This window comes from Aegilops tauschii, chromosome 4 (assembly GCF_002575655.3).
Source record: "Aegilops tauschii subsp. strangulata cultivar AL8/78 chromosome 4, Aet v6.0, whole genome shotgun sequence".
Classification (NCBI taxonomy): Eukaryota; Viridiplantae; Streptophyta; class Magnoliopsida; order Poales; family Poaceae; genus Aegilops; species Aegilops tauschii.
Window position 1 is genome coordinate 439086053 of NC_053038.3, and position 17208 is coordinate 439103260.

A 17208-nucleotide genomic window follows, 5' to 3' on the forward strand; every position below is an offset into this window, starting at 1 on the left:
ACTGTAGACATGAAGAACAACAAACTAGAAAATAAGATAGAAGAGAGCTTATATACATGTACAATATGTACTCTTTCTTGAACATTGACGTAGCACTCCAGAAATTCATTTGCCATGGTAAAGGAAACAGTAAACTGTTGCTTACTCATCACTCAGAGAAGGAGTCCTACCCTAACTAACAACAGTCCTATTCGGAGGTGAAACTCCGTTTACAAAGGATGTAGATAAACCAATTCTTTTTCCAAATAACATTATAAAAAAATAAAAGAAAAACAAGGCACCAACCCAACCCCACCCGGCCACGGGATGCCTGATGATTGGTGGACGCCAATAATACCCTGCTCTTTCCCCTCTCTTCTTCCTCCTCCGGCCTCCCTGTCGCTCCGCCCCATCCATCCGCGCCTCCAAATAAAGTAAGCGCGGCCACCCACACCACCGAATCCTCCTCCGCCTCGCAATCCGCCCTCGCCCTCCCGCCACCGCCGCCCCTCTCCTCGACCATCCATCCCTTCCTCTTCGCGGAGGAGAGGGAGCACGCCGCGCGCGGCCGCCATGGGGTTCTGGGAGGCCTTCCTCAACTGGCTCCGCAGGTATGGTTCCACAAGCGTATGCCTTCGGTGGGCGGGTTCAGATTCTCGAGTTTGACGCGCTGCGCATTGCGGGACGGGCGCGGGGGTCCGCGTGCGGGAGATCTGAGAATTCCGGGCCGGTCTAGGATTAGCATGCCTTGGCTGCTCGCTGGATCGGATGCTTGCTGGGGCAGGTTGAGCGATATTCGTGCTACCGTATATTTCGTAGGAAGTTGGTTTTGATGGTTGGCACTTGACAGGAAGCTTTGACCTGTATGAAGGTGATGCTGGTTAGCAGCAGCATGGTGTTATTTGATTTTCTCATCTAACAGTGCCGGTAATCATAAGGAAAGTTGTTCCTTCTGGTTATTTTACGTGAGCCAAGTTCAGATTATGGAGTCCTGTGGCTTCGAGGCGTGCTTTGTGGTATCTTTGTATGGCGGAACTTCACGCGATCGACTACACATGGCGATCACATTATTGATTGAACATGTCGATCGAACTATTTAATTGTGTATGCCTGCCTATCGATAGGAGAGATGAAGGGACACGGAATTCGTTCTTATCATTTTTGTGAAGGGGTCTATTTATCCCCTGCTAACATCGCCTAGGGTGAGAAGTCGTATGGCATTTTCTCATGATAGCTATGGTCAATATTTTTTGTTATCCTGTTTTCTTGTGGACTCTTATCTTGTCAAGAGAGAAAAAAAGCCATTTCCAATATGCATTAATTAATGAACTTGCCTGTTCCGCTCAATGAACTCTTAAGAAATCTGGTTCCACCTGTAAGTGACACGTAGTAAATTCTACTCGTTATGTTGTTATGTTGACTATAAGATAGGGCTACCACACATACCACGCAACGTTCATCCTCGTGATAAACTTCCTTAAATGTTTAGTTTGTGATAATTTGTCAATGCATACCATTAAATTTTTCATAGTAGAATTAGCCCAATGTCAGCAATGCTTCTCTTAGAATCTAATCATTGGAATGAAAATGAGTTGCCAGTGGGCTGTATGCTATGATTTGTTTCATTTCTACCTACCAGCCAGATAGGCTTTGCTTCTTACACATATATAAACAAGGGGCTTTGGTTCAAAAGGATCTCTTACACATGCCATCATTAAGTGGCAGAGCACAGTTTTGACTTGTGTACCAAGAAAATAAATGCACAGACGTAATTAGTTACTCATATTTTCTTCATTGGAGCTTGATTCAAGTATTTACCCTTTTTTTTGCGTGTCTACAGCCTCTTTTTCAAGCAAGAAATGGAGCTTTCATTGATTGGGCTCCAAAATGCTGGGAAAACTTCGCTTGTGAATGTTATTGCTGTAAGTTTCATGCTTTCTTGTCACTATTCATTTCCTGGAGTTGTGCTGATTTACCATCGACGGCCTATTCTGCAGACAGGAGGTTTTAGCGAAGACATGATTCCCACAGTAGGATTCAATATGAGAAAGGTAACCAAAGGAAATGTCACAATAAAATTGTGGGATCTTGGAGGCCAGCCAAGATTCCGGAGCATGTGGGAGAGATACTGCCGTGCTGTTTCTGCTATTGTGTATGTTTCTGCGCTGTCTATTTTATGAATTTGCGTAAAGAAAAGCATTGCTCTTTTACTTACCCGACCAGATTCTTTGCTGTTAGTTGTTGCACATGCCTTTTTTCCCCCACATTTTGTTTGTTTCTTTATATGATTAATTATACGCATTGGTTGACGCCTATATTGTCCAGATAAGGCTATACGGGTATGGATACCACGATATGTCAATTTTTCAAAAACACAGATATGGGGATATGTTTGTATATATATAAAATAATAAATAATAATAATATATAGGAAATAATTATCATATGAATATATATGACAGTTTAGGAATACTAATAAAACATGGAAAATGCACCATAAATATGATTCTAGTTTTCTCCAGCCACTGCAACTTCAATTTGAAGCTGCCGAAGAGTAGGATCAGTCACATTTGGGCATCTGATCCCCTTCTTGGATATCTTGAGTAAATGTGCTTGAACTCTGTTGTAGCTTCCTCTCTATTCTTGTGTATAGAATACTTACAGTACATCTGAATCGGACATTCCCTCCACCCCATGCATCTGCCTCCATAATGTCTACATGATTCCACAAAGGCCTGTTGCTTAGATCATTTGCCAGCACATCCTAAAATAGTGTGAGGGCACACGCAACAGTAGACAATGAGAAGATAATTTTTTACAAGCAAGTGCATATGGGATAAAATCTCAAACTCACCATGGCTAAGAAAATGTCGTTCAGATTTGGTGAGTGGAGTACCGGAGTAGTGGCTGCTAGTCTTCCCTTCTCAAGTGCGGTGCCAGTTAGGGGGAGGGAGCAATGGATGCTGTCCTCCTCCTTCCTCATACGGGCGTTGCTCAGGTCAGGGGGAGGGAGCGGGGATGGAGGCGCTAAGATTCGGGGAGGGATCATGGCGGCTGCGCTCAGAGGCAGTCGCCGGATGGTGGTGCTAATCTGGGCAGGGAGGTTGCTGCGGTGGCGCTCAGATCTAGGGATGGGAATGACGGAGCAATGCCGGCTGAGTCTCTCCTTCTCTGGTGCGGTGGGCTGGCGGCTGGGTATTTCCTTCCGTCCGGTGAGCGGCGGTGCTCTAACAAGGGGAGGGAGCAGCGGCGGCTCGGAGCCCGGGTCCAGAGGGATGAGACGAGAAAAGGGGAGAGGGGATTGAGGGTATGGATGGACACATGGGTTAGGGTTTTCCTGGTTTTTTCGTGTTCGACAAGTATCCTGGGGTATCCCACCAATGTACGGTTTAGTTTAATTTTTTGGATTTGGAAAAGAAAAATCGGGGGAATACGTTTCGGTGGGTATCCAGACGAATTCTCGTATCCGGGTGTATCTAACCCCTGATACGTCAATTTCCTGCCGGATCCGGGTAACGTAGGTCAGTACAGATAAATGCACCGCTGAATTATATTAAATTTATTTAATATATTTGGTGAATTGAACTGGTAGACATCCTATAGAACTTAAATAATTTCATATTGACATTGTATTGGCATTCACTCCCAATAAAGTGTATCCTGATTAGTTTGGGTACCTTGGGGCGCAGATGTTATGTTATCAGTGTAAATTCGTTTTTCCTCAATTATCTAGTCTAAACACTTACTATAAGAATCTTGTATCGATGTCATAATTCACTTTATGGCAAGGATAAGTGTGGGTTTGACTTGTCTGTGATTACTAATTAGTCCTCTCACTTAGACTGGATCTAGGATTCCTTGCTTGTTTTTCCTGATTATTCTATTTGCCTAGTATATCTATATGCTGAAGGCTGTGCAAGCTGGAAGGTCTACTATTCTGATTCATTCCCACTTGACGTATGATAGCCAGCTGCATAACAACTGGATCGGGTTTTTTATGTACGCTTGATCAGTATTTTCTGTTGGAGGCTTTAACAAACTATAAGGAAAAAAAATCTCTGTATTGCTGATGATTTTTGAAACAATTGCATCTGCAGGTATGTTGTTGATGCAGCAGATCGGGAGAACATGGCTATTGCCAAAAGTGAGCTCCATGACCTTCTGAGCAAGCCATCTTTGACCGGTATCCCATTACTAGTCATTGGCAACAAAATCGACAAGCCTGAAGCTTTCCCTAAGCAAAGTTTCACAGAATTGATGTAAGTTCACACAGAAGCTACTATGAACTGATGCAAATTACTCATCAATCGATACCCTATTTGACGAACCATATGCTGCGTTTCAGGGGTCTGAAGGCAATGACTGATCGAGAAGTTGCCTGCTTCATGATATCATGCAAGAACTCAACCAACATTGATTCCGTCATTGACTGGCTCGTGAAGCACTCAAAGAAGAAGAACTGATCCAAGATTTGTTGCCTTTGAAGTGCTGCAGATTCTCTCTCTGTTTTTTGCATGTTACTTAGCAATTGGGGCTGTAAATTATGTGAGAGGTCTTAATCAGGAAGGTTATGTGTTCATAATTGATAATTGTGTAACCTGTTTTAGCAATCTGTTGGTTGACTGCATCTGGCATTTGGACGCGTGTGCTCTGTTAGGCTGCTACAAAAAGCCTACAACTTACAGAAGCCTTTAGATGTTGCATACTTGCTTGGTGAATTTGAATCTCTGCATGGTTTGGGGGGTTTTATCGGTGAATCTGATGAAATGTTGAATTCTGTGGGCAATTGAACGATGCTAGGCACTTATTGCACCGAACATGGGTTGGGTTCCTTAAATTTCTCTAAATTTAAGATAAATAAATACATTTAAGTGTCAGAAAATTCTGAAAAATCATACAGTATAAATTTGGAATCCTTGCATGCTTGCAGGTTTTTTTAAGAAACATTTTGTGATGTGAAAACCCAAATTTTTTTGCTCGCTTTTCTAAGCATTATAAACATGTTGTAACACATTTTTTTCGCCAGAAAACATGTTTTTAATACCTGACACAATGCTGACATTTTCCCATCATTTAAATGTGCTACCTTTTTATACATTATTATATATAGTTTCTTTTCGCCCTCTATGGGGATTCGATTTTTAGTTAACATTCAAATCTAAATCTGGGCATCTGTCAAAACTATATGAATCACACGTCTTCCAAATTCGAAGGAAAAGGAAATTTCCTTTTGAACTAATAATGAAAAGGAAAAGGAAAGTTGTCGCCCCGGGTCATCCCGAGTTCTGAACCGGAAGCCCAGACGGGCGAGTCCTCTCCTCGGTTCAGCCCCCAATCGTTCGCAGAGCCAAACATGGCGGCGTCGCTCTCCAAAACCCTCGGCCTCCGGCTGCGCGGCAGCGGCGGGCACCGCCTCCTCCCCTCCCGTCCCTCCACTTCCCACGCGCCCCAGCCACCACCTCCGCCCGCCGCCGCCCCGCCGCCCCCAGGTCTCGGCCCGTACCGCCCCGCGAAATGTCTCGCAGAGCATATTCGAAGTCAAGCCGCCGCCGCCGCCGCATTCTAACCAGATTTGTTTCCTCCCGCAGGAGCAGGGAAGGAGGCGGGCGCGTGGGCGAAGCTCTTCCTCTTCGCCCCCGGCGCCATCACCTTCGGCCTCGGCACATGGCAGCTCTTCCGGCGGCAGGAGAAGGTCATACCCCTCCTTAGGCTGGCCGTTTGGCGCACGCTTAACGCTTGTGAAATCCTCACTCTGTGCTGTTTCCTGCGCCATCTCAGGTAGAGATGCTGGAGTACAGGACGCGGAGGCTGGAGATGGAGCCCGTGGCGTGGAACGAGACCGTCTCCTCTGCTGTCTCGCGTGATCCGGCTGTGCTGGAGTTTCGGAAGATCGTGTGTGAGGGCGATTTCCACACGGAGAAGTCAGTCTTCCTCGGGCCTCGCTCCCGGAGCATCTCCGGTGTGACAGAAAATGGGTATTATGTGATCACTCCGTTGATACCTCGGCCGACTGAGCCTGGCAGGTAAATTATTGTTTGAAGCAGCATTGTGCTGTTGCAATGGAACTCTAGTTTCTTCACAGTTCACATTGTCCATTTCCTTTGAGCCGACGTCTTAAATTAGTCCTACACTTCCACTTGAACAAAAAGCCATTTCCAGTTTTACCGTAGTCAGGTTTAGAATCTGATTACCATTACGCCTATCATATCCTAACGCAATACAAGGTATCAAACACATCAAGGTATCAAAACACAACCTGAACTCTAGTTGTCAGTAGTTTTCATGCTTCTTTGTTCTAAATTGACTTCTTTTTGTACCCCTGCACATGTTATCTTTGGGAAAAGATAAAATCAGCAGAGAAAGCATGAACTACATAGTGAAATTAACCGCTATGTACATATTGGGTTCTGCATATTTGTAGTTTTGTTGCCTAGAAGTGAAGCATTAGATCTTTGTCTTGTAACTCCTCCTAGCTGTTCTCCTGAACAAGTTTTTGTTAGTAATCCATGAGGAAAGGACCTCTAGTTTCAAAAGGAGAGCAAAAAAGTAAAAGACTAGAAGACGAAAGCAATTCTGTATGAAAGTTCCTATACTTCCACATATTGTGGATAACCCATTTACTAATTATTAATAAGAAAGCTATATACGAGTCTATTAAAGGACCAACCCTAGTTGTTAAACTGTACTTCAAAATACTAAAGGAGCCTTCACTTGAGCGTTCGCTTCTGCCAAATATATCTACCTATATCCATGCTAGGTTCAGTGCCTGCAGAGTTTTGAGCAACCAAGCTGCAATCTCATTACCTCAGACTGGTTGGGCTTTGTCTCCGCAAATCATGATCACAACGAATAATAATTAATTGATGTTATGCTGAATGTGTTGACCATAGAAATAAACCCTAATGTCTCACCACTTCCCATTTTATCTAAAACTTTTTGTTTCTAAGAAATGTTTTGTCAGTTTGCAGTCACCCATCCTTGTGAATAGAGGGTGGATTCCTCGTGCTTGGCGTGATAAAAACATGCAGGATCACCAGGACCTTGGTGAAACTTTAGATGTGAAAGAGGCTGATAAAAAGACAGATGAAAAAGGTACTTGGTGGAAATTTTGGTCTAAGAAGCCTGAATCTTCTCCAGAGGTGATTTACAGCCCGAACCAAACGTATGCATATCAATAGTTTGCTCATCTGATCAGGCTATCATGTGTTTTTTTTACATATTGTTGATATTTTGTGAGTGCGATGGTTCTTGAACTCTCTAAATGATGACACTGCTGCAGCCCATTAAAGGATAACTTCTATGTATAATTGTTAACTTAACCTGCTTTTAATCTTACAAATGCAGTTATTGATGGTTGCTAGAATATTTAGTATGTAAGTGAGCTGGCTGTTGGGTCTTATGTCAGTTTTGAGCCAATACATGCTGCCACGCTTGTACACATATAAAAACCACCATGGTATTCATTACTCCTTCCGGTCCATAATAAGTGTCGCAGTTTTGAACTAAGGTTGAACTAACCTTAGATAAAAACTGTGACACTTATTTTGGATCGGAGGGAGTATCTTATTTTATATATTTAGGAATTTCATTTATTTATATCATCATTATCTTATACGATGTACTATACCCTTTACTTGGCAGACACAAAATTGATGCATCTTACTTTGTACAGATTGAAAAACCTGTAAAGCCTCCTGTAAGAGTTATTGGAGTAATCCGAGGAAGTGAGAAGCCCAGCATATTTGTTCCACCTAATGAACCCAGTAATGGCCAGTGGTTTTACGTGGATGTTCCCATGATTGCACGTGCATGTGGCCTCCCTGAGAACACTGTCTATATAGAAGATATGAATGAAGACATCTCTGCAAGTAATCCTTATCCTCTTCCAAAAGATGCCAATGCTTTGATTCATCACTCGGTGATGCCTGATGACCATCTGAAATACACCTTTACATGGTAAGTGCCCCCAATTCATCAACCTTGTCTCCAGTTGGGTATACAGAATATATAATAGTATTTTCATGTGTCATCTAATCAGGGATATTGTATTATACCATTTTGTGTCAGTTATATGTTTGTGCTGCTGTCACTAGAACCTAGAAGTATTGTGCTTCTCATAGAAAATTCGAGGGCAGTTTCTGGCTGTATCCGACATACACAATTGCTTTGAGGTTTATTGCAGCTACAAATCAAATTGCTGTTATTATCTGATGACTTGAGTTTGAAGTTCAGTACCATACCATGATAGTTTGACAGTTCAGTACCATACCCAGAACGACTCATCGACTCGAAAACCATGGTCTAAGCACATATGGGCTGAACATGCAAAACTCAGTTTTCTTTTCTTCTCTGACTTAATTGCTTATCCATAGCAGGGGTGAAAAGATTATTAGTAAGCTATGCACCTCTAGTACAGTAGTACTCGAATGATGAGTTGGTATCTTGCCATATTGCTTGGATGAATCTAGCTTGTATCATGCATCTGGCAATCGTCTTTGGAGTCGACAACGTTGCATGTGGTACTTGCAGCCATAGCATAATGCTGGTGTGCCAACTTACAGCATTATGGGATGTTCTATCATGATCTAACATTTTGACTGAAGCACTAGGATCTAGGTTACATCTACCAAATGGAATTACTGTAGGAAAAGCATGTGTTGGAGAAATAAGAGAATAACATTAGTGCACAGACTATTTTGCTCATCGCCATTCATTATTCTTAATTATGCTGTTGATGGTGGCTGTCATGTGACCACTTTTATCTTTTGCTATTACTAGGTACACTCTTTCTGCTGCTGTGACTTACATGGCCGCAAAGCGGATAAAGGCAAAGAAGGTGAGGCTATAGCAGGAGTGCAGGACCGAAATCCAATAAAGCCTTTCCTCCATCGTGTACCTATTTTATGAAGCTCAAATTCATGCTGCTTCAGAAGGAGTGTGCAAGCGTTGCATCTGTATTTCATATCGGGCATTGTTTTCGCATTTCATATCGGGCATTCGCTCAGCTGAGCTCGGAGAATTACAGAGCTACAAAAGTTTTGTTAGCCTACCATCCAAGGAGAGGGAGAAGACATAGCTAACTATTCCAGTTCTTCGTAGCATATGTTTTTTGAATTGTTTTTTTGGCGACTGTTGCCAGAGACATTGATGTGCTGGGTTGGCCCATTTATAACTTTAAACGACAAGTCATTTTCCACCACCACCACTCACCAAGACGGCTGCTCCGAGGTCAGCTGAGCAGCAAAGCGAACAGGGTTTGTCCTGTCCCTATGGGGAATCAATCCCCTTCTGATGGCGCTCTCGCATCAGAACTTCTGCAGTGCTTTGCCGAATCCATGTTCAAACACAGCACAGCTCTTGACTTGAGAACCTATGGCCCTCTACTCTTCTTCGCCTCCATCTTTCTTTCTTGGCTGTGATGCTGTTTTCTCTGCTTGTCTTCTGCATCTCTTGGCTGCTGGTGGTGTCCCTTTTCCCTCTGCGTCTCCTCCGGCGATGTTCTTGAATCAGGCAGGTGTGAATAGGGCAATGGTTTTTCTGGTACCCTACAGCCAGCCTACTGGCGTGGTAGTGGTACCATGTGTCTGGAGAAAGCAGGTCAACAATGCATGTGATGATGTGATGGTAGGGTGTAATTGTAGAAAAAATAATTAGAGTGGTACCTTGAGGAGGAGTTGATGTGATCATGGTGGCAGTAGCCTGGCCCTGGCTGCTACCCGTGCACGGTACGCCGTGCAGCTGCTGCTTAAATGGCCGTCTTTATCCGCTCGTACAGCCGCGCTAATCTTAAGAGAGGACGCCCAATCAATCGATCGCCCTTGAACCACCAACCCGTAAACCACCAGTGCCCTGCAATGACACTCTCTGGTTAGTTCTCGCCATTTATTAATGTACCGCGGTACCGAAGATCACCCTAAATGAAAAGGCAAGGACACTGCTCCTAACAAGAAAGATTCTACTTCCTCACCAGCCAGTCACACCCAGCCACCCCAAGAGAGGAGGACACATGTTTCTTGGGCTTACATAGGATTCTTCCATCCACGATTCCCTCCTTGGTACACACCAGCATACTTGCATGTTTTGCGATTCGGCATGCGTCCCATGTCGACCAGTAACTCTCATCTCATCTCGGAGGAGTGGGAACAAGAGATCACATGATCCGCAGGGCGGCCATTATTATTACCACGGGCTAAAGAACACGCCGAGAGCTTCAGAGAGGCAACATGGCAGGCCGAGACAAGATTGCAACTGCAGTGCGAGGGCCGATCGAGGCCAGTAGATGTAGAACCCGTCGTCGTCATCTCCTCACTCGCTCGCTGTCACTTTCCCTGTCTGTCTATAGTAACACTCTGTACTAGTAGTAGCAGTAGTACCGCTGGCTGGCTGGGTTGGGTTGGTTGTGGCGAGGCGAGAGCAGGGAGACAGGTCTGGAAGGGGTCGAAAATGTCAAAAGCCTAGCAATGTAGCCATCGGAGTTGGAGCCGCTGAATCATGGCAGCGATCGCTGGCACGCTCAGCTTCGCCGGCTTCCTTTGTCAACAAAGCACAGCAGGCACGGCACGCCACGCCTGCTCTGCTCTGCTCTTCCGGGTCCTTCCCTTCCCTTCCCATGGCAGCGCGGAAAGGAGGCCATTTAATACGCTCGTCCTATGATCCCATTCATTAATCAATCTATCTTCATTTCGTGTCCAGCCTGGGCATTAATTAAATTAAAATGCTGGTTTGCTAATTTGAGGATGATTAGTTTGCTGGGCACGCTCCTTTGCTAATCTGATGATGATTATTAGTTTACCATTTCCATCGACGAGGCCGAGATAAATTCACACAGCTTTCGCCTAGATTTACCTCGGGCAGTCAGTCAGTTTGGACCTCGGGTGTGACGCACCGGGCGGGGCCGGCTGACGTGCAGGGAGGGTACGACTACAGAGGACAAGGCACGGGGGTAAAATGGTAAAAAGGGCGGGCGGACCCCTCCCTTCTCCTGCCTTCCAACGACACAAGAGAACCGAGAGCCCACCTCCCCTCTCCTCTCCTCTCGGTGTGCAGCGCGGCGCGGCGCGCGCAGAGAGAGAAAGGAAGAGAGACAGACAGAGAGAGATCCTCCTCGCATCGCCATCATTCTCCAATCTACCTGCTCTGATTCATCTGCGCTCTCGGCCGCCGCCGCCGCCGCCGCCTCTCCCGTCGGTCGCGCCGCGCAGGACGATCCTCCTCGCCGCAACGCGCGCGCTTCACGGTACGGGCTGCTTCCTCCCTCCCTCCCTCCCGAGTATCTTCCTCCGTGCCTTCGCTCCCCTGCCGCGCGCCACCTGCTTGACGGTGCGCCGCCTCCGTTTCGTGGGCGTTGTCGAGGTTGGTTACGGGCTTGCGGCTGTGTCTGTTGCCGCTCGTCAGTTTTGCGGGGTGGGGGAATGGAAGCAGGATCGGCGCCTTGTGTTGTTTCTCGGGGTGGAATTCTCGGGTGAAGCTCTGCTCCGTTGCCTAGTTTTTTCACTTGTGGCGAGTGCATCGGTTGGATGAATGCGAGAGTTGGTTGATTCGATCAACGAGCGCATATGGAGAATTATCATGGGGTTTCAGTTGCTAATTTGACGTGCGTGTGTGTTCGCGTCTTATAGAGGTTTAATTTCACTGTGGACTGCTGCTGCTTTGCTGGCACAAACCACCGCGTTAGTTGTATTCTTATCGTAGCAGTGCGGTTCGAGAAATCAATCTTACCTACACTTCTCGGGAATGTGGGAGCGATTGCTGAATTTCTGCTTTCGTTTACCGTTCCTTCCCGAAGCAGGAACGTTATAAGCTGTACTTTGTGGATTATGAGGGAACCAGTGTATGCAGTGCGTAATGGGTGGTGGCATTGTTCAGTTGCTGCTAGTAGAATCTCGGTGTCACTGCGTTCTAGCTGAAAATGGTGGTGGCATTGTTCAGTTGCTGCTAGTAAGATTTCGGTGTCACTACGTTCTAGCTGAAAATGGTGGTGGCATTGTTCAGTTGCTGCTGGTAGGATTTCGGTGTTGCTACGTTCTAGCTGAAAATGGTAGTGGTATTTGTAGGAGATTAGGTTCTAGACTAGTGGTCTTTCTGGGAGCTCACATTTGCAACTGTCTTCCTGAAATATTCGTGGGGCTTCCTGTTGGTTTACTCAATATTTGCCCTGTTGATTGCATGTTTGGTAGATCCAGTTCGGTAGAATTGTTCTATGTCTGTAACTCTGAACAAGCCTTACTGCTAGCTTCAGGAAGTTGCTAGCACTAAACCATGTAGTTTCTTATGTTTTCTAATTCGTTGTGTTTACCCAAGAAGAAAAGATTATTCGGAGAATGATTTGATAGTTTGAGCTGGAAAGGGAATGACTAAGTCTTGCTTCATGTAGATTCCAAGATTTGGATTGTCTTTGTGTGTTACTTTCATTTGTAGCTAACTCACTACATGTTGTGCTCATGTGTTACACTGGTTTAATGTGAGAGTTCGTTGCTTCAGCTAAGGAGGGCATAAGGAGAATGTCATTGGGTTCCAGTTGGTACTTTGATGTGCGTGTGTGTTTATACAGGTTTAATTCCACTGTGAGCTGCTGCTTTGCTGGCACCACCATGTTAGTTGTTTCCTTATTTTAGCAGTTAGGTTTGCGAAATCAATCGTGCCTTCTCTTCTCAGGATTGTTGGAGGAACTGCTGAAATTATTTTCGTTTGCCGCTTCTTCCTGAAGCAGGAACGTTATGAGTCAGGGATACTTCATGGATTATGAGGGAACCAGTGCATGCAATGCGTGATGGGTGGTGGCATTGCTCAGTTGCTGCCAGTAGGAATTCGGTGTCACTACGTCCTTGCTGACATTTGTAGGACACGAGGTTTTGGACTCGTGGTCTTCCTGGGAGCTCACATTTGCAGCTGTCTTCCTCAAGCATGCATATGCCTTCCTGTTGGCTCACTGAATATTTGCCCTGCTGATTACTTGTTTTGTATATCCAATCCTGTACAATTGTTCTATGTCTGTAACTCTGAATGAGGCTTCAAGAAGTTGCTAACACTAAACCATGCAATTACCAATGTTGTGTGATTCGTCGTGTTTATCCGAGAAGTGAAACTTTTTCGTAGATGATTTGATAATTTTAGCTGGAAAGGGAATTCTTCCTAGCTTCACATATATTTCAAGATTTAGTTTGTCTTGATGTGTTACTGTCATTTGTAGCTAACTTGCTATATGCTTGCTCATGTCATTAGTTGCCCAACTAGTGCAACCTTATTACAATGTGTACTGAGCATCATTCATTTTTTCTTGCCAGGTTCTGTGATCTACCATTGGCCTCAGGGAAGATCCTAAGAGAGAGGATAACTTACATTTTTTAATTCAGGTTAAGTAAAATTACCCGCGGGGGGCAAATGGCTGCAATCATGTTATGCACGTGCAGCGGGGACCAATCGAAGTTTGAAGAGATGCCCCGATCACCGGAATCTCTCGCAACCCGGGATTTCTCAGCAAGTGGTTCTTGTTCGAGACCAGGAAAACGAGAAGCAACACCTGATGATAGCCAAGTGAATGAAGTGGAATCGGACTTAAGAGAGACTCTTTCGCTAAATTATGAGGTTTGCCTGAATCCTTCTCTCTTCAAGGAAGATGATTACATTGCTGATTTGCTCACTGTTGGATCTATCTGATTATGTAACAGGAGGCCCGGGCATTGCTGGGTAGACTGGAGTATCAGAGAGGAAACTTTGATGCAGCATTGCAAGTCCTTCAGGGCATTGATATAAGAAGCCTCAAACCACGAATGACCAGTGCTGTTACTGAAAGTGCCAAGCCTAAAGTTTCTCCACGTTCTTCAAGAAGGAAAACCTCACAAGTGAATGGAATGCTAGTGCATATGTCAATGCATTCTGTAAGTTTGCTTCTGGAAGCCATATTGCTTAAAGCGAGATCTTTGGAAAGACTTGGTAGAGTGACAGGTACTGACTGAAGTTCTTATCTATGTGATTTCTTGCATTGTACTTTAGCATCATCATCTGAAATTGCCGTAGTAGTTTTAGAAGCTTTGCCAAAACAAAAGTCTAATGTATGAGGGCTTTGTTTCCTAGTATTTCATAGGATTAAACAGAAACAGAAACCTATGTAATTGCATCGGATAAGGCCATATTATATTTCTTTGTCCATCATACAAGTTATATGCATGTGCCTCAATTAAAATCTCTGCAACATCCAATCTGAGTTTCTCTTTGATTTAATGTTGCCTTTACATGACAGATGCTGCAGAAGAATGCAGAACCATCATAGATATTGTAGAGTCTGCATGGCCGGATGGTGTTCCTGAAGGTACTTCCGAAGACTGTAAGTTGATAGACATGTTCCACTCGGCTCTAGAATATCTTCCTAACCTATGGATGAAAAGTGGTTGTTTTGAGGAGGCCATAACTGCATATCGGAGAGCTCTTTCAAGGCCCTGGAATTTGGATTCTCAAAGGTCCGCCAACTTACAAAAAGACTTAGCGGTGACTCTACTGTACTGTGGTATTGAAGTGAAGTCTCCTCAAGAGTTCAGTCAGCAACGGAACTTGGCAACCCCGGAGAACAACATCGAGGAAGCAATTTTGCTGCTGTTTGTACTTATCAGAAAGCTAACCCTCCAAGAAATAAAGTGGGATCCTGATCTCGTGAACCATTTGATGTACGCACTGTCATTGTCTGGTCATTATGAAGTCTTGGCCAGGCATCTAGAGATGTTGTTACCTGGAACCTATAGCAGATCAGAAAGATGGTACGTTCTCGCGCTTTGCTACAGTGCAGCTGGCATGGATGATAGTGCCTTAAACATCATAAGGAATGGTTTCCGTGTGTTACAAAGGAAGGGGAAACCTCATATTCCATCTCTTCTTCTAGGAGCCAAACTATGTTGTAAGAACCCAAAGCATGCTTCTGAAGGAATAAAATTTGCAAATAAAGCCAGGGAGTCATTCAGAAGTCATGATATGCATTTCATCAGTGCTGTGAATCATTTCCTTGGTGTTTGCTATGGACCTTTTGCTAGGTCATCCACTTCTCACACAGAAAAAATGAGATTGCAAGATGATGCACTGAGGCTGTTGCAGGATGCTGCGGCAACGGCGAAGTATAATCCTGAAATACTGTACAGCCTTGCTTGGGAAAATGCAATGCAGCGCAAACTGAATGCAGCCATTGAAAGTGCAGCGGAATGTCTCGAAATGGTGACAGGAAGTTCAGTGAGTACCTGGAAGCTGTTGATTCTAGTGTTATCTGCACAGCAGAATTTGGAAGAAGCTGAATCAGTAGCTGATATTGCACTAGATGAGGCTGAGCAAGAGGATCAAATGGATATTTTGAGGCTAAAAGCACTAATTCAGTCCTCCCGTGGACAATTCAAGTCTGCTGTGGAATCTTTTAGGATTTTGCTTGCAATCATTCAAGCAAAGAAGGAAATCTGGAAATTGACCCCTTATGATAAGGTACGACCACTTACATTTCTTACCAAAACTCAAATGATGATAGCATGTGTCTACTTTCTTTAATATCTACTTGGCCTACACAGGTTAAATCCCTGCATAAGTTAGAGATGGAAGCATGGTTAGATTTGGCATCAATATACACAAAGCTTGAAGCATGGAATGACTCAAACATCTGTCTTGACAAAGCAAAATCCATCGATTTCTTATCTCCAAAGTGCTGGCATGTCAAAGGTAAATATTCTTACAACCTTGACTATGCTGTCGTTTGTGGCTAATTGTGCTCCACATGAGGCCTGGTTCTGATGCTTACCGTCATTCTAGTAAGTTACATGCCTAACATAAAAAAAATTACTCTGAATTAGTTAGTAAGCATTGGAGTTGGTACTTACACCCATAGCCGGCCTTTACCAAAACTGTGTGTGCCGGCTTTTAACCTCTAAACCTTACCACTCCGAATAATATCAGGACAAATTATTTTTGGCCAAAACAACCTCAAGCAAGTACATACTGTACAGGCTATAATCGAACAAGCTAAAGCTATGAACACCAACTTTGTCAGCCCTCGGATGTACATGTTACATGACGATCACCAGATACTTGATGATGGTTGAAGTATTAATCTAGCTATGTGCGGATATTAAGATTTCCAAAAGAACATTGTATTTATTTGCTATCATCTTCGAGTTCTCTTAATTAAATGATGAGGCAAATCTTTTGCCTCCGTTTCGAAAAAATCATCTTCGAGTTCTGGCTCGGTCATACAACTGAGGTTGATATTACCTGCATGTGCTTAAGTAATGGTATTTGTTTTCACTTGACATCAAGAAATTGTCAGCAACAGCAAAGATGAGTGGACGTTAAGGAGATTTGATTTGTCCCTGAAACTCTGTTGGCTTAGTGCTATAATTCACTATCGATCAATTAAACGTTGTTTACATATTTGCGGGTAACGGACATAATGATATTGCATGTCAGGAGCAACTACAAAAAGTAACGGTGATCCCAGATATCTGAATGGGTAGCCAAAGGCATGTTTGTGTTAGATTTGCTATTGTCATTTTCATATTGTGGATCAATTGCTACACTTGCTGTTGTTCATTCTGCTCTATGATTTTCAGAAGCGCTAACATGTGTGCTTTTCCAGGCCTGATATTGGAGGCCCAGTCCTTGCACCAAGAAGCCCTCGAGGCATTCTCATTCTCCCTCTCCATCAATCCAGACTATGTCCCTAGCATGGTTTCTATGGCAAGCATTCTAAGAACTCTAGGAGCGAAATCATCGTCAATCGCGAGAACTTTCCTTCGCAGCGCCACCCGCTTAGAGCCAACAAACCATCAAGCCTGGATGGGGCTCGGACTCGTCCTGAAATCTGAAGGATCGGTGCTTGAGGCCGCTGACTGCTTCCAGGCAGCTTACGAGCTCCTAGAGTTGTCACCTATTCAGGATTTCTCCGAGCAACTGCCCATCTTGCTGCAGTAGGAACTCGTCGCCTTGCCAGATATCAAAAAGGAAAAGAAAGTAAACATTGCCTTGCCAAATAGCACAGGTTTTGCTGTAGAAATCTCATTGCATCCTTGGCTCTCCAACCAGTAAATTATGTGAATGTAGTATACCCATTTTGTTTTGTGGATGAGCAGTTATGGTAAATTATGTGAGTGTAGGTATTTCTGTTAATGTTGCAACTCCCTGTGCTGCACATTCAGTTTTGTTCTATTGGAAGAACATAAATGAAAGAGATATGCTTGGTAGAGCGAGTTTCCATTGCTCGAAGAA

The 17208-nt window shown here is 44.2% G+C and overlaps 3 protein-coding genes across 4 annotated transcripts; all 3 read left to right on the forward strand.

Moving 5' to 3' along the window:
• The first annotated feature begins 297 nt into the window (after positions 1-297).
• Positions 298-4697, forward strand: LOC109771295 (ADP-ribosylation factor-like protein 8a). The gene is made up of 5 exons (XM_020329986.4): positions 298-590; positions 1820-1901; positions 1977-2131; positions 4077-4238; positions 4325-4697. The coding sequence occupies exons 1-5, from the start codon at positions 553-555 to the stop codon at positions 4440-4442; spliced, it is 555 nt and encodes a 184-aa protein (XP_020185575.1). The 5' UTR covers positions 298-552; the 3' UTR covers positions 4443-4697.
• A 562-nt stretch (positions 4698-5259) lies between these two features.
• LOC109771306 (surfeit locus protein 1) lies at positions 5260-9178 on the forward strand. Its single transcript, XM_020329994.4, has 6 exons — positions 5260-5468; positions 5568-5671; positions 5758-6002; positions 6941-7118; positions 7652-7935; positions 8758-9178. Exons 1-6 carry the CDS (start codon positions 5333-5335, stop codon positions 8825-8827), a joined length of 1017 nt encoding a protein of 338 aa, XP_020185583.1. The 5' UTR covers positions 5260-5332; the 3' UTR covers positions 8828-9178.
• A 1749-nt stretch (positions 9179-10927) lies between these two features.
• Positions 10928-17208, forward strand: LOC109771317 (protein NPGR1). 2 transcript variants are annotated; one of them, XM_020330003.4, is made up of 6 exons: positions 10928-11215; positions 13263-13563; positions 13647-13923; positions 14219-15435; positions 15519-15666; positions 16580-17208. In XM_020330003.4, exons 2-6 carry the CDS (start codon positions 13360-13362, stop codon positions 16912-16914), a joined length of 2181 nt encoding a protein of 726 aa, XP_020185592.1. In that variant the 5' UTR covers positions 10928-11215; positions 13263-13359; the 3' UTR covers positions 16915-17208. The 2 variants fall into 2 exon arrangements, with proteins under 2 accessions (XP_020185592.1, XP_073352981.1); XM_073496880.1 differs by having other exon boundaries at positions 10963-11215; positions 12689-13563.

Excerpts from the sequence above, each read along its gene's own strand:
- LOC109771295 (XM_020329986.4), top strand. The coding sequence starts at position 553 with ATGGGGTTCTGGGAGGCCTTCCTCAACTGGCTCCGCAG. Across the intron at positions 591-1,819 it reads TTCCTCAACTGGCTCCGCAG|CCTCTTTTTCAAGCAAGAAA; the intron begins GTATGGTTCCAC and ends GCGTGTCTACAG. Across the intron at positions 2,132-4,076 it reads CGTGCTGTTTCTGCTATTGT|GTATGTTGTTGATGCAGCAG; the intron begins GTATGTTTCTGC and ends TTGCATCTGCAG.
- LOC109771306 (XM_020329994.4), top strand. The coding sequence starts at position 5,333 with ATGGCGGCGTCGCTCTCCAAAACCCTCGGCCTCCGGCTGCGCGGCAGC. Across the intron at positions 5,672-5,757 it reads TCTTCCGGCGGCAGGAGAAG|GTAGAGATGCTGGAGTACAG; the intron begins GTCATACCCCTC and ends GCGCCATCTCAG. Across the intron at positions 7,119-7,651 it reads AGCCTGAATCTTCTCCAGAG|ATTGAAAAACCTGTAAAGCC; the intron begins GTGATTTACAGC and ends TACTTTGTACAG.
- LOC109771317 (XM_020330003.4), top strand. The coding sequence starts at position 13,360 with ATGGCTGCAATCATGTTATGCACGTGCAGCGGGGACCAATCGAAGTTT. Across the intron at positions 13,564-13,646 it reads CTCTTTCGCTAAATTATGAG|GAGGCCCGGGCATTGCTGGG; the intron begins GTTTGCCTGAAT and ends ATTATGTAACAG. Across the intron at positions 15,667-16,579 it reads AAAGTGCTGGCATGTCAAAG|GCCTGATATTGGAGGCCCAG; the intron begins GTAAATATTCTT and ends GTGCTTTTCCAG.